The sequence below is a fragment of the Spermophilus citellus genome (genome assembly GCF_964194105.1).
Source record: "Spermophilus citellus genome assembly, chromosome: X".
Taxonomy (NCBI): domain Eukaryota; kingdom Metazoa; phylum Chordata; class Mammalia; order Rodentia; family Sciuridae; genus Spermophilus; species Spermophilus citellus.
In genome coordinates, this window is record NC_138190.1 from 131128050 (window position 1) to 131140951 (window position 12902).

At 40.2% G+C, this 12902-nt stretch overlaps 1 protein-coding gene across 1 annotated transcript; it reads left to right on the top strand.

Moving 5' to 3' along the window:
- Window positions 1-511: 511 nt before the first annotated feature.
- ZNF75D (zinc finger protein 75D) lies at window positions 512-12306 on the top strand (the record flags this gene model as incomplete). The annotated part of the gene is made up of 4 exons (XM_081278092.1): window positions 512-719; window positions 2322-2857; window positions 5567-5693; window positions 11597-12306. The coding sequence occupies exons 2-4, from the start codon at window positions 2444-2446 to the stop codon at window positions 12304-12306; spliced, it is 1251 nt and encodes a 416-aa protein (XP_081134218.1). The 5' UTR covers window positions 512-719; window positions 2322-2443.
- Window positions 12307-12902: the final 596 nt, after the last annotated feature.

The following is a 12902-nucleotide window of genomic DNA, read 5'->3' on the forward strand; positions in this document are numbered from 1 at the left end:
AGGCGGCTGACAAGTTTAGTGAGGACAGCTCTAACTCTCTGGGACTCAGGAAGGTCCACGGCAAGGTGCTTGTAGCAGGGTGTACAGGTGTCCCCGCCTATGTGAGCTTTACGTGGTCCTTTGTAGAAAGGGCTACCTGTCGCTGGGAAGCCAGCAGAAACAACGTGGATTCGCAACACTGCAAACTGGGGACAGGAAACCTTGGCACCAGAAGTCAGTAGGCTACTTCACTTCAAGGTGACTGACGGTTTGCGGGGCTATCGTAGACTTGCAGTAGACCTGGAGACTCGGTGTCATTAATCCCAGTGCAAAACTGGAGCTGGAAGCAGGATTCTTCAGGATGGCAAGGACTCGCGGGACAGTCGCAGGTAGAGGTGGGAAGATGACTGAGCGTGGCTGTCAACGCAGTTACCGGAAGCGCGTATTTTCTTTTCCGGTTGGGGTTCAGACCACAGACCCGAGACCCAAGAAATAGGAAGTTGGGGTGCGGTGTTGGGGAGGTGGAGAGACCGGGTGGGTGTCTGCTTTTTCAAGGCCCCTGCTCCCCAGAGGCCTGGGAGCTTCTCTCGCCAGGCATCACGCGTTTTCTTTACCTGGCCTCCCCTAGTGGCGCGCGAGTGGAGTTCCGGCTCTACAGAGCGGCGGGGAGGCGTGGAGACTTTATAGTGGAACTGAGGAAAAGGAAAGTGGCCGCCACCGAAGCCTAGAGGTGACTGGAGGTAACGGAGAAACTAATCTACCCTTTGGATTCGGTTGGCGAGCCCCCGAGAGACAGCGGTCGCTCCTGCCTTTCGCAGCCGTTGGGGTTGCTGCTTGGCGGCGAGTGGGGGCGGGGATGGGACTCGGCGTCTTTCAGTACGCGGTGGCTTCGTTGCCAGGCGGCAGATCCGCGGGAGAGCGGGCGGGACTTGTCATCTGCACGGCCACTTTTAATCTCAAGAAGCAATCTCTTTATACCCAATGTACAAATATAACCCAGAGATGCTGATGAAACACACTCAGACTACTCACATGCAGAGTGCCTACCGGCATCCCTGTGGTCTGTCCTTAAGGTGCAGCAAATTTGTGGTGGGGACTGGGGCAGTTGTGTCCACCACTGTACCTAGCGAAAATTCCGGATTTCCACTAGCTTATGAACATAACGCTAGAGAAGGGGCCATTTCAGCCCCAAAGACACTGGATTCTGTTGACACAAAAATCTAGGAGTGTCCCTGTACCTCCTGAGCCTGCCTGGACAGCAAGGAACCAACCATTTCTTTGAATACCCATGACATTCTGGAAAGAAATTTTTCACTGTCACTGCTGATCAGATTGTCAATTCTATCCTCAGACTTGAAGATAGGGAAAGTCATTTCCTGAGGAACTGCAAAGTCAGGAGAAAGGTTACTCTTACTCAGATCCTCCCTGTCTATAAGAACCTTAATGCGTTCATCCTTCCTTCCCTCCCTTCCTTCCAGGTCTCCCTTCGTTCCCCCTCTTTCTCTCCCTTCCATCCTCCCTCCCTCCCTCTCTTCCTACCCCCCTTTCTGTCTCTTTCTGTCTTCTACCTGGCATTTGGATATATTGTAAACAAAGGCCAGCTGTAAGTTTTTTTTCCAGTTAAAGTAAGCACAAGAAATAAAAGACAGGTACAAATCTCCACATGCCCTTCATAAATCTTCCAAAGAAGTGCAGCTGTCCCCAAATTTAATCTGGTTGCTTAGTGGGAGAACATTTGCTGAGCAGAATAAGTTTACTCTTTTCCTAATCATACCTCCAATCTCTGTTTTTCTATCAGTATTAATACAGTGGAATGAGAATAGCAAATGGTCCATGAAGTAAAGGCTTCAGTCTTCACAAAAAGATGAAGCAGCATAGAAGTTATTTTTGTACTGACTAGAGCCGAAAGACTGGGATGATCTGTTAAAATTTGGAAAAGCTCAAATATGCTCTAATTGAGAAGGTGTAACAGGAAGCACACAGATTAAGTATTGGATAATTTCAAAGCTGCTTTTGGCCCAAGGGTGCCTGTTTTCTTACCCACCAACCTTTCTCAAATGGAAAGAAAAAATTGAAAAGAACAACCAAAAAGCAGGAATGGGGGAGGAAGACATTGTTGGACATTTTTCTTCTATGAACTGTGCTTAGTTTCAAAGTTGAGTAACAAAGAAGAAAAACATACCTCTTAAAGTAACCTGTGATCATGAATGTTCTAATACTTGGCAGTTGATTTTAAAGGAGGAGGGTAAGGAATTTCATTTTTCTCTGATAATAATTAGCGATTGAATATGTGTCATGTGGCTTTCTTTTTGACGTGTACTTTTTTTCTGCTCTCCCTCAAGTGCTCTTAGGAAGAAGATCTGTACATTGGTTTTGTACCAAGCCTGATGGGGCCTCAGTTGTTAGAGATGGCACCAGGGAACTGTCAGTGCCACACACAGTAATAAAACTGTTTCTAGAGCAAATGATGATGAGTGAGCTGAATGTAGATGCGTGCTTGAACCCCCACATGGGGGCTATGTTCTGGGAGACTGAAGAAGCTGTGCAAGAAGGCTCCAGTCAGAGGGAGAAATACATCCCACAAATAGAAAGCCTTCGTCCTGAGAGTGCCCGCCAGCGCTTCAGGAGCTTTTGTTATCTTGAAGCACCTGGGCCACTAGAAGCTGTTAACCAACTTCAGAAATTATGCAATCAGTGGCTGAGGCCAGAGACCCACTCAAAAGAGCAGATTCTGGAACTGCTGGTGCTAGAACAGTTCCTGACCGTTCTTCCCAGGGACATCCAGAACTGGGTGCAGAAGCATCATCCACAGAATGTTAGACAGGCTGTGGTCCTGGTAGAACGTTTGCAGAGAGAACCTGGTGGAACAAAGAATGAGGTGAGAAGAAAGATTCCTTATATGTGCATTAAAATAGGAAAAAGGTGGATATGTGTGGGTGGGCGTTATCAGGGAATGAGATGGATGAAGTCACACTTCTCTTGTGTGGAACTGAAGTCACAGTCATGCAGCAATAGTCAGTCAATAGGTTTCAGAGTTCCTGGCAGAGTCTTTTCTGGCCTTAGAGGGGAAAAGGCACTTTTCCTTCTTTAGGGCCAGGATAAATTGGGGGATGGTGAGCCTAGTTTGGCATGGCCAAGGAGATAAGACTCAAGTGCTTAGAAATCAAAATAAAAGACAAGAAATAGTTGGGAAAGGGGAAACATTCCAAAAAGTGGATAGCACAAAGGAGAGAAAGGGTAGCAAACAAAAATCAAAATCAAGTAACTCTGGGGAGATATCAAATTGAGGGAAGAAATGGAAAGCAAAAAAGGAAACAAAAATGGAAAGAAGAAAATGCCAATAGAGAAGTGGAGGGAATTGGGATGATGAGGGGCAGTGTCTTCTACAGGGAACACATACCTCTGTGCTGGGAAAAAAGAATCCTCTCTTAGTGGGACCACGTGTGTTTGACCTGCTTGAGAGTGGAGAACCAAGGTATGTCTTTGGGAGATGACAGCACATTTCCTATACATAGCAATGTACCTGGAGGGATATAGGTAGGGCAGAGCGTATTTTTGGTATCTTACTGCAACCAAATCATGTGGAGGGAGGTTGGAGCCAATCTCTTCCCTCGTTTTCCCTTTCATCGGATTTCCTTTCACCATGAAATCCTTCCTTGTCTATAGGAAGATTGAAAGATCTGACTGACAAGATAAATACTTGTTAATTCAACTCTTTATCTTTGGGAAAAAATTTTGAAGATTGAAATCCACTAAGGCAGGGATCCAAGTCAAAAAAGCAAGCTAATGAAGGCAATGTGAGAACAGCCACCCCACCTAACCCCACTAATGGCTTGAACTGTGTCTGGGTACACAGGGTAGGGACTCTTGGCATGAAGGAGGGGAAACTGGAAGTAGGTACAGCTTTTTTCATTTTATCTTAATTTTTTTTAGATTCTGTGTATACTTCTTCATAAGAACATAGCAACACATTTTCTCTTCATCCTCTGTATTACTTCCTTTAATATCACACACTCCCCAAATCTGTGCTCTCTCTATTCTAGTGCCTCCCTCCTCCTCTACCACCAAACTCAAAGTGAGTTCTGTGCTAATGAGGATGGGGATTATTTCTAGGTCACAGCCCATGAGCTGGGAAAGGAGACAGTGCTCTTGGGAGGAACAGCAGTGGCCCCAGGCTTCAGGTGGAAGCCAGTAGAGCCCCAAGCAATGGGTGTGTTCCAGAAACAATGTTGCAATATATACCAGGTACTTCAAGAACTGCTGGGCTGGCATACAAAGAAACCCAGCCTGTATATAAAAGAGGTGAGGTGCTTCACAATAATTATTTTCTTCTGGGAGCTGTGATAGTAATTGGTTTAGCTAGAATTTGTGGGAATTTTCCAGGTGCCTAGCTGTGCCTTGCCAGTTATGATGTTTCCCAGGTGGGAGTGCAAAAGGTGGGTGAAGGTGGGAATTGGCCTGAGGTGCAGAAATTTTCAAACCACAGAACTCTTATATTCACACCACAGTCTATATTAGAAATCTGAGAAGAAAGAAGATGATGAAACAGGGACAAGTGGGACCATTATACCCTTATAAGTTGCAGGAGAAATTGGGATCCAAAATGGGCTTAGAATGTGAAGAAAATGACACACCAAGAAAGAAATAAAAATCTCCAACGTTTCCTACTGTACACCAGGGGACCTTTGTACTTTGTATTCAAATGCCTCTAATTCTTGCTCAGTTAGGTGAACAATTTGTTTTATAAGATTTAATCTAGGGCTGGGGTTGTGGCTTAGCAGTAGAGTACTTGCCTAGCATGTGTGAGGTGCTGGGTTCCATCCTCAGCACCACATAAAAATAAATAAAAAAATAAAGGTATTGTGTCCAACTACAACTAAAAAAAATATTTTAAAAGATTTAATCTACTTACTAGATTACCTTTTATTAATTTATCCCATGAAATCTGGAGAAATAGTGATCTGAGGAACTGGTTCTATGAAGGGTGGATATCTGATTGCTATTTCCCATGAGATGACAACTCTGGACATCACACACAATGCTTCTCACAGTGATCCATCTTTCTTGAAAATGTCCCAACATTCTGTATTTTAGAATCAGCTCATGATGTTTGTAAACAGGAAAGAGAGAAATTTTCTCTGGCTCTTTTCCACCCACAGCTGTGCATACTCCACAGATTTTAGCCCTTTCTGAGCAGAAAAGCATCAAAGACTGGAAGATGGCATCAGAGCTCATCTAGCCTGAGTCCCAGGTGAGCTGCACTTTCCAGCTTTCTCAGGCAGACTCATCTCACTTTTTCCTGCTGCCTACAACCCATTAACCTAAGGTATTCCCAGCAGGTATTCTGCAGTGTGTTAGCCCCAAATGTTCTCCAGGTAACTGGGCTTGGCACAATGGGAATTGGGTATCTCCCAGGCTGTTTACGGATCTGCTTGGCTCCTTCCTTTCTGCCATCTCACTCCCACCACCCCCTAAATCTTGTACTGCTAACTTCTTCAGCACCTGCCCTACCATGCAATTCAGAGATGGGTAGTAGGACAGCTTCTTCAGTGGCAAGTATTCAACCAAAACCTGTTCTCTTCTTTAGAGTTTGTTGACATTTGAAGATGTGGCTGTGTATTTTTCCGAGGAAGAATGGCAATTGTTGGACCCTTCTCAGAAGACCCTCTACAATGATGTCATGCAGGATAACTATGAGACTGTCATCTCTCTAGGTAAAGATTTTTTTCCCTTTGTACACAAGTTGAAAAATATGTCCTCAGTTTTTGGAAACTGCATCCCTGTGAGAGAGCCCCTGTGTTCCAGCACCTTATTGTTTGAATTTGATGGTGTGGGAGAAAGGCACTTCTGTATTCTTTTTTTGTTCTTTAGTTGTAGATGGACACAGTAAGTTTACTTTATTTTTGTATGGTGCTGAGGATAGAACCCAGTGCCTCATGTGTGCCATTGAGCACTCTACCACTGAACCACAACCCCCAGCCCAAGGCACTTCCATATTCTAAGTAGAATTATCGATCTGTTGATAATGCCCTTACCCCATAAACCATATCATTCCCTTCTTAGTAATGGGCATCACTATTTATTCAACTGCTCAGGCCAGAAACCTCTCGGTCACACTTTTTTAAAAGTTTTTTTTAATAGTTATAGATGAATAGAATGCCTTTATTTTATTTGTTTATTTTTTATGTGGTGCTGACAATCGAACCCAGTGCCTCATGCATGCTAGGCAAGCACTCTGCACTGAGCCACAACCCCAGTCCCTCTTAGTCACTCTTTATTCCAGTCTTTCTGTTATATTCTACAGCCAATAAAGCAACAAGTCCTCTTTGCTCTGTCTTCAAATGTATCCTGAATCCAACCATGTCTCACACTCTTCCACTCTTACCACCCTAGTTAGAGCCACTGTCACCTCTAACCAAGTCTACCTTCAATAACACTAGATTCCTATTCCCCACATCATTTGCCTCTGTCTCCCTTAGGTTAAGTTCCTAGTTTCCTCATTGCATTTCTTCCCACATCCATAGTAGAATGTAAAGATGATATTGGATCCAAAATTCTGCCCACTTAAACATTTGAAATAAAAAGTTATAAAAAAAAGAGTTATTCACTCTTCCTGAAAATAGTCAGGAATTAAGGTGGCAGTTCATGACCTCAAGGTTTTATTCTCAGAATATTATTGTATTTTAAAGTGATCTATTTAAAGCAAGAAGAACCATAGATCCAAGTTCTCCAAGAGTACAAGGAAAGTCTTGGAGCATTTCCTACAGGTAAGTATATTCATCGGAAGAAGAGAAGTATTCTTTGGTAGGAACTTTATAGGGGTTTAATATCTTAAGATTCTGCTCTTATATTTTTCATTGAAATTTTTATTGTAGTCATTTTAGATTCACATGCAGGTTTAAAATATAATATAAAAGAGAATCTGTGTACACATTACTCAGTGTCTGCAATGATAACTTTTGCAAGAGTATATCACAATCAGACTATTGCTATTGATGTGACCTACTGATCTTAAGCAGATTTCCCAAATTTTACTCGAATTGTTGTATGTGTCTATTATTTCTGTACAGTTTTATCACGTGTATATTTATGTATTCACCACTATAGTCACAACCATACTGGATAGTTCCCTTACCATAAAATTCCCTCCTATTGCCCTTGCATAATCACATATACTTCCATCCCATTCCCCACTAATCCATTCCAACTGTTAATCTGTGAACATTCCTAACATTTTGGCATTTGAAAAATCTTATATGAATGGAATCATGAAATATGTGGTTTTGGGGGATTAGATTTTTTTCATTTAGAATAATTTCCTAGAAATTCGTCTAAGTTATTAACATGTCTCAATGGCTCATTTCTCTTTAACCACTGAGTAGCATTCCACACAACTATCTTATATAGGTTTTTCTCCAGAGTGTTCATTTATCTGGGACACATGCTTCAAGGGTAGAATCACTGTTTCATATGGTAATTGCATGTTTAAATTTATAAGAAACTGCCAAACTGTTTTCCTCAGTGTCTGTACCATTTTACATTTCTACCAACAATATATGAGTAATCCAGTTTCTCTCTACATCCTTGCCAGTGTTTAGTCTCAATATTTTTTAAAATTTTAGTCATTCTGATATGTGTAATGGTATGTCACAGTGGTTTTGATTTGTGTTTCCCTAATGGCTGCTGATGTTTGTTTGATATCTTCTCATGTGCTTATTTGTCATCTCTTTATGTCAGTGCAATGTCTTTTGGCCATATTTTAGATGGGTTGTTTATTAACTGTTGACTTTGGGGAGTTCTTTATGTAGTGTAGATTCTAATGTTTGTCAGATCAATGATTTGCAATTATTTTATCCCAATCTATATATTGTCTTTATCCTCTTCCCATGGGTTTCCACTCAGTAAAATTTTTAATTTTGATGAGGACCAATTTTTCCTATTATATATTGTTTTTGGTATCAAGTCTAGAATTCTGACTAGCTTATCCCTAGATCCCCATGATTTCCTCCTAAAACTTTAACAATGTTATATTTTACATTTAACTCCATGATCTATTTTTGAGTTAGTTCTTCTTGTTTTTTTGGTACTGGGGATTGAACCCAGGGGTGCTTAACCACTGAGCCACATCACCAGCCCTTTTATATTTTATTTAGAGACAGGGTCTCTCTGAGTTACTTAGGGCCTCATTAAGTTGCTAAGGCTGGCAGTGAACTCTAGATCCTCCTGCCTTAGCCTCCCTAGATGTGTGCACCACCATGTCCGGCCTTGAGTTAGTTTTGTATGAAGTGTGAGCTTTAGGTTGAGGCTCATTTTTATTTTTCTTCTTGCCAATGGAGGTCTAATTACTTCAGCATCATTTGTTGAAAATGCTGTCCTTCCTCCATTGAATTGCCTGGCATGTTTATGTTCATTCTATTCCACTGAGCTCTGTATCTGTCCTTCTGCAAATATTGCACTCTCTTGATTACTGTAGCTGTATTGTAAGCCTTAATATCTATCCAGCAAAGTGATTTGTCCTACTTATTTCTTCATCAAGATTCTCTTACCTATTGTAGGACTTTTGCCTTTACATGCAAATTACAGAGTAAGTTGAACTGTGTCTGAAGTAAATTGTGTTTTGCCAGAAATTACATTAAATGTAATATTAGTTTGAAAGGGATTGTCATGTTTATTGTGTTGATTCTCCCAATCCATGAACACAGTATATCTCTATTTATTTAAGTCTTTGATTTCTTTCCTCACTTTTTTATAATTTTCAGTGTATAGATATTCTACATGTTAAGTGCATGCATAAGTTTTTCATTTTAATGGAACAATTCCTTTTATTTTCTTGCTTATTGCATTAGCTTCAACTTCTGGTACTATGTTGAATTAGAGTGGCAAGGGAAACATCTTTGACTTGTTTCCAATTTAGCATGAAAACATTCAGTCTTTCACCATTACCTAAGATATTAGCACTGGGTTTTTTTTGTTGTTGATATTCTTTATCAAGTTGATATAATTCCTAATTTTACCACTGTTTTCATCATGAATGGATGTGGTATTTTGTCAGATGCTTTTTCTGTGTCAGTTGATAGGTATATATGATCTTTCTTCTTTAGTTTGTTGAAATGGTGGATTATGTGGATTGATTTTCATATGTTGAACCAGATTTGCATACCTGCAATAAATCCGGCTTTGTCATGGTATATAAATCTCATAACTTAACTGCAATCTCATTGACTTACTGCATTCAGTTAGTCAATATTTGCTGACAATTTTTGTGTTTAAGTTCATGGGAAATGCGACTCTGTAGTTTCCTTTTCTACTACTGTCTTTGTATGTTTATAGTATCAATGTGATACTTGTCTTATAAAATGAGTTGGGTAGTATTTCCTCCTCTTTTTTGGAAGAGATCACATAAAATAGTTGTTAATTCTTTGAATGTTTGGTAGAATCCTCCAATGACACCATCTGTACTTGGAGATTTTTTGAGGGGACGACTTTTAAAAAGTGAGCTCCATTTTTCTTTAATGGTCAGAGTACCATTCAGGATCTATTTCATATTGTTTGAATCCTGGTATTTGTAGTTTTTTTAGGAATTAGTCCATTTTAACCAACTTAAAATTCATGAATGTAAAATTCATAGAATTCCCTTACTTTCTTATTTACAGAGTATGTAGTAATACACTATTTCATTCAAGATATTGGTGATTTGTGTCTTCTCTTTCTTTTTGTCAGTCTTTATAGAGGTTTACCAGCTATTTTTTTTAAGAATGGGCTTGCTTTTAGTTTTATTTTGGTTTCTGTCCTTTATTATTTTCCCTTTCAGCCTGCTTTGAGTTTATTTTAGTTTTAGTTCCTTGAGGTAGGAACTTAGATTATCGATTTGAGATACATTTTTTTTGTACTGGGGATTGAACCCAGGAGTACTTTACCACTGAGTTACAATCCCAACCTTTTTTATTTTGAGACAGCGTCTTACTAAGTTGCCCAGACTGGCCTCAAATTTGCAGTCTTCCTGCTTCATCCTTTCGAGTCACTGGGATCACAGGCATGTACCACTGTGCCTGGCCACCTTTCCTTTTTTCTATTATGAGCACTTACGAATACAACTTTCTTCTGATCATTTCTTTAACTAAAATGAATATATTTTGATATATTTTAATTTCATTTTTATTTAACTTTCAGTATTCAAAAATTTCCTTTGAGACCTTCTCTTTGGACCATGGATTTTTTCGAAGTGTATTTCATTTCCAGATTTTTAAATTTTCCTATTGCTTTTCTAGTTTGATGACATTTTTGTCAGGTTTCCCTTTCTTATAGGTTGTGATTGTTTTTGTTCTTGGCCTGATGAGTGATTATTTATTGTATACAGATAATTTTGTGTATTAGGATAGAAGAGTCTGGTTCCTATTTAAATATTTTATTTTAGCAGGCAGTCACTGGGTTTTACTTTAGCACACAGGTTCTTTCTTACTTTTATGAGGTATGTTTCCAATAACAGTTTAATTTTCTGAGCCTTTATGATGTTAAGTGGTCTCATTGGTTTATGTGGTACTGTTGGGGCTCCCATGGATCCTAGCTGTTGCTGACTGAGGGTGTGGAAGACATTTTCCTTGAGCAGGATATCTCCTAGTGGGGAAGGGGAGACTCAGACTCATGGGGATGAAGAGGCTTCCTAGGCTAGGTGGCTGGTGGCTTGGTCCCTTTTGCCAGTTCTGCCTCTTCACATAACTTCTGTTGAAGGGAGGGAGTCTCATGTGTATGAAATTTAAAAAGCTTCTGTTCCTTTCCCTTGACGGAGCTGGGTCTCTTTTGCCGATCCTGTCCATTCACCTTGGAATCTCTCACTGAGGTTGGGGAAAGTCTCTACCCCAGCATGGAAGGCAGGTATCTGTCTTGGCTACTTACTATGGCTAAATCCCAGGCTAATCCTCTTGGCCAATTTTGTCTTGTTTCTCTGATATTGTAAGAAGGATTTCCATTCACGCAACTTTCTATTGATATTATAGGGATTGGACAGCCCTGGATCTGAGTAACTTTCTTCTGCTGGGATATAAGACTCCCTACTATGCTATTCTTCTATCCCTGGACTCCAAACCAGTTTGCCTTCTTCTTAACATTTTTTAAAATTGGTGTATTATAATTTTACATGATAGTGGGATTCATTATGCCATATGTGTACATACACATAACACAATTTGATCAGTCTCATTCCTCATTGCCATCCCTTCCCACCTTTTCCTTCCCTGGATCCATTTGCTCTACTCTACTTATTATTATTTTAATTAGTGTGCTGTAATTATATTATTATGTTATCTATAAGTGAGGAATTCATTGTGGTATATTCATACATGGACACAGCATAATTTGGTAGATTTTATTCCCCAGTATTTCCCTATTCCCTTCTTAATACTTTTTAGAATTCTCTTTTGGTTGTTTCTTGCATTATTTAATGGGTTTGTTGTTTGCAGGGAGGATTGGGGAGAAATGGATCTGTATAATTTTGTTCAGACTGGACCAGAAATCACTTGTTTCTGTACATCTTAATAGCAATCATCATTGACTTTTCTCTCCAATCCTGTAGTTTTTGCTCTGGGAACCAGATGGCTGATTCTTCTATTTATTCTAACAGGGTTAAAGCTCAAAAATGGCACTGGAAATGATCAGCTTAAATCTGTTTCTCCATCAGAAATACAAGCACCAGGATGCAAAGTATCAAAGAAGACCAGAGTGAAAGTTGTCCAGAAAACAATGGGCAAGGAAAATCATGATGATATATACAGGGTACAGAAACAGGGTCGAGCTTTACCAAGGAAGAAAAGAAAGAAACTTTCAACTTGCAAACAAGAGCTTCCAAAACATATGGATCTTCACAGGAAAGGATACACAGGAGAGAAACCTTTTAAATGTCAGGAATGTGGGAAAAGCTTCAGAGTTACCTCTGATCTTATTAAGCACCAGAGAATTCACACTGAAGAGAAGCCCTATAAATGTCAACAATGTGATAGGAGGTTTAGATGGAGTTCAGATCTCAATAAGCACTTCATGGTGCATCAAGGAATAAAACCATATAGATGTTCATGGTGTGGGAAAAGCTTCAGTCACAACACAAATCTACACACACACCAACGAATTCACACAGGAGAGAAGCCTTTTAAATGTCAAGAATGTGGAAAAAGATTTATTCAGAACTCTCACCTTATTAAACACCAGAGAACTCACACAGGTGAGCAGCCTTATACTTGTAGCATGTGCAGGAGAAACTTTAGCAGACGTTCCAGCCTTCTTAGACACCAAAAACTCCATAGGAGTAGGGAAGCATGTTCAGTGTCTCCAGTCTGAAAAAAAGTGACTATATGGAATAACAGAAATGATAAAGGAATACAAAATTATGAGACATCCAATGATAGGAAACTGATTATCAACAGAAAGTTTGGGAGAAGTTTATGTTCTGCTAAACTATCTCTATTATTCAGCATTGTATCTTCAGTGCCTAGCACAAGACTGGTACATAATGAGTACATTATAAATAAAAGATTGAAAATATAGGTATCAGATACATCAATAGCTATTCATTTATCTAATTATTCAGAGCTTATTCACTCTCAGTGACAAAGTCTTTAGGTATCAGGTGTTCAGCAAATGCACGCTGGTCACAAGTCCTACTTGCCAATGTCTTGGCTGGGCACAGAATCACGAGCCACCACACAGCTTTGTAGATTCAAACAGCAATTCTTTATTCCCGAACTCACACCGGCTTCCACACACGCTCTGGGGCAATCCCAGTTCTCCTCCGCCCAATTCACCTACTCCACGAGGCTTTTTTTCCAATATCCCATTTGAATCTCACGAGAACTCAACGGGAACAAGCAGCAGGAACACCCTAATCCCGGCAGCAATAATCTTCAACCTCCAACTTCCCTAAAACCCCTATTGTC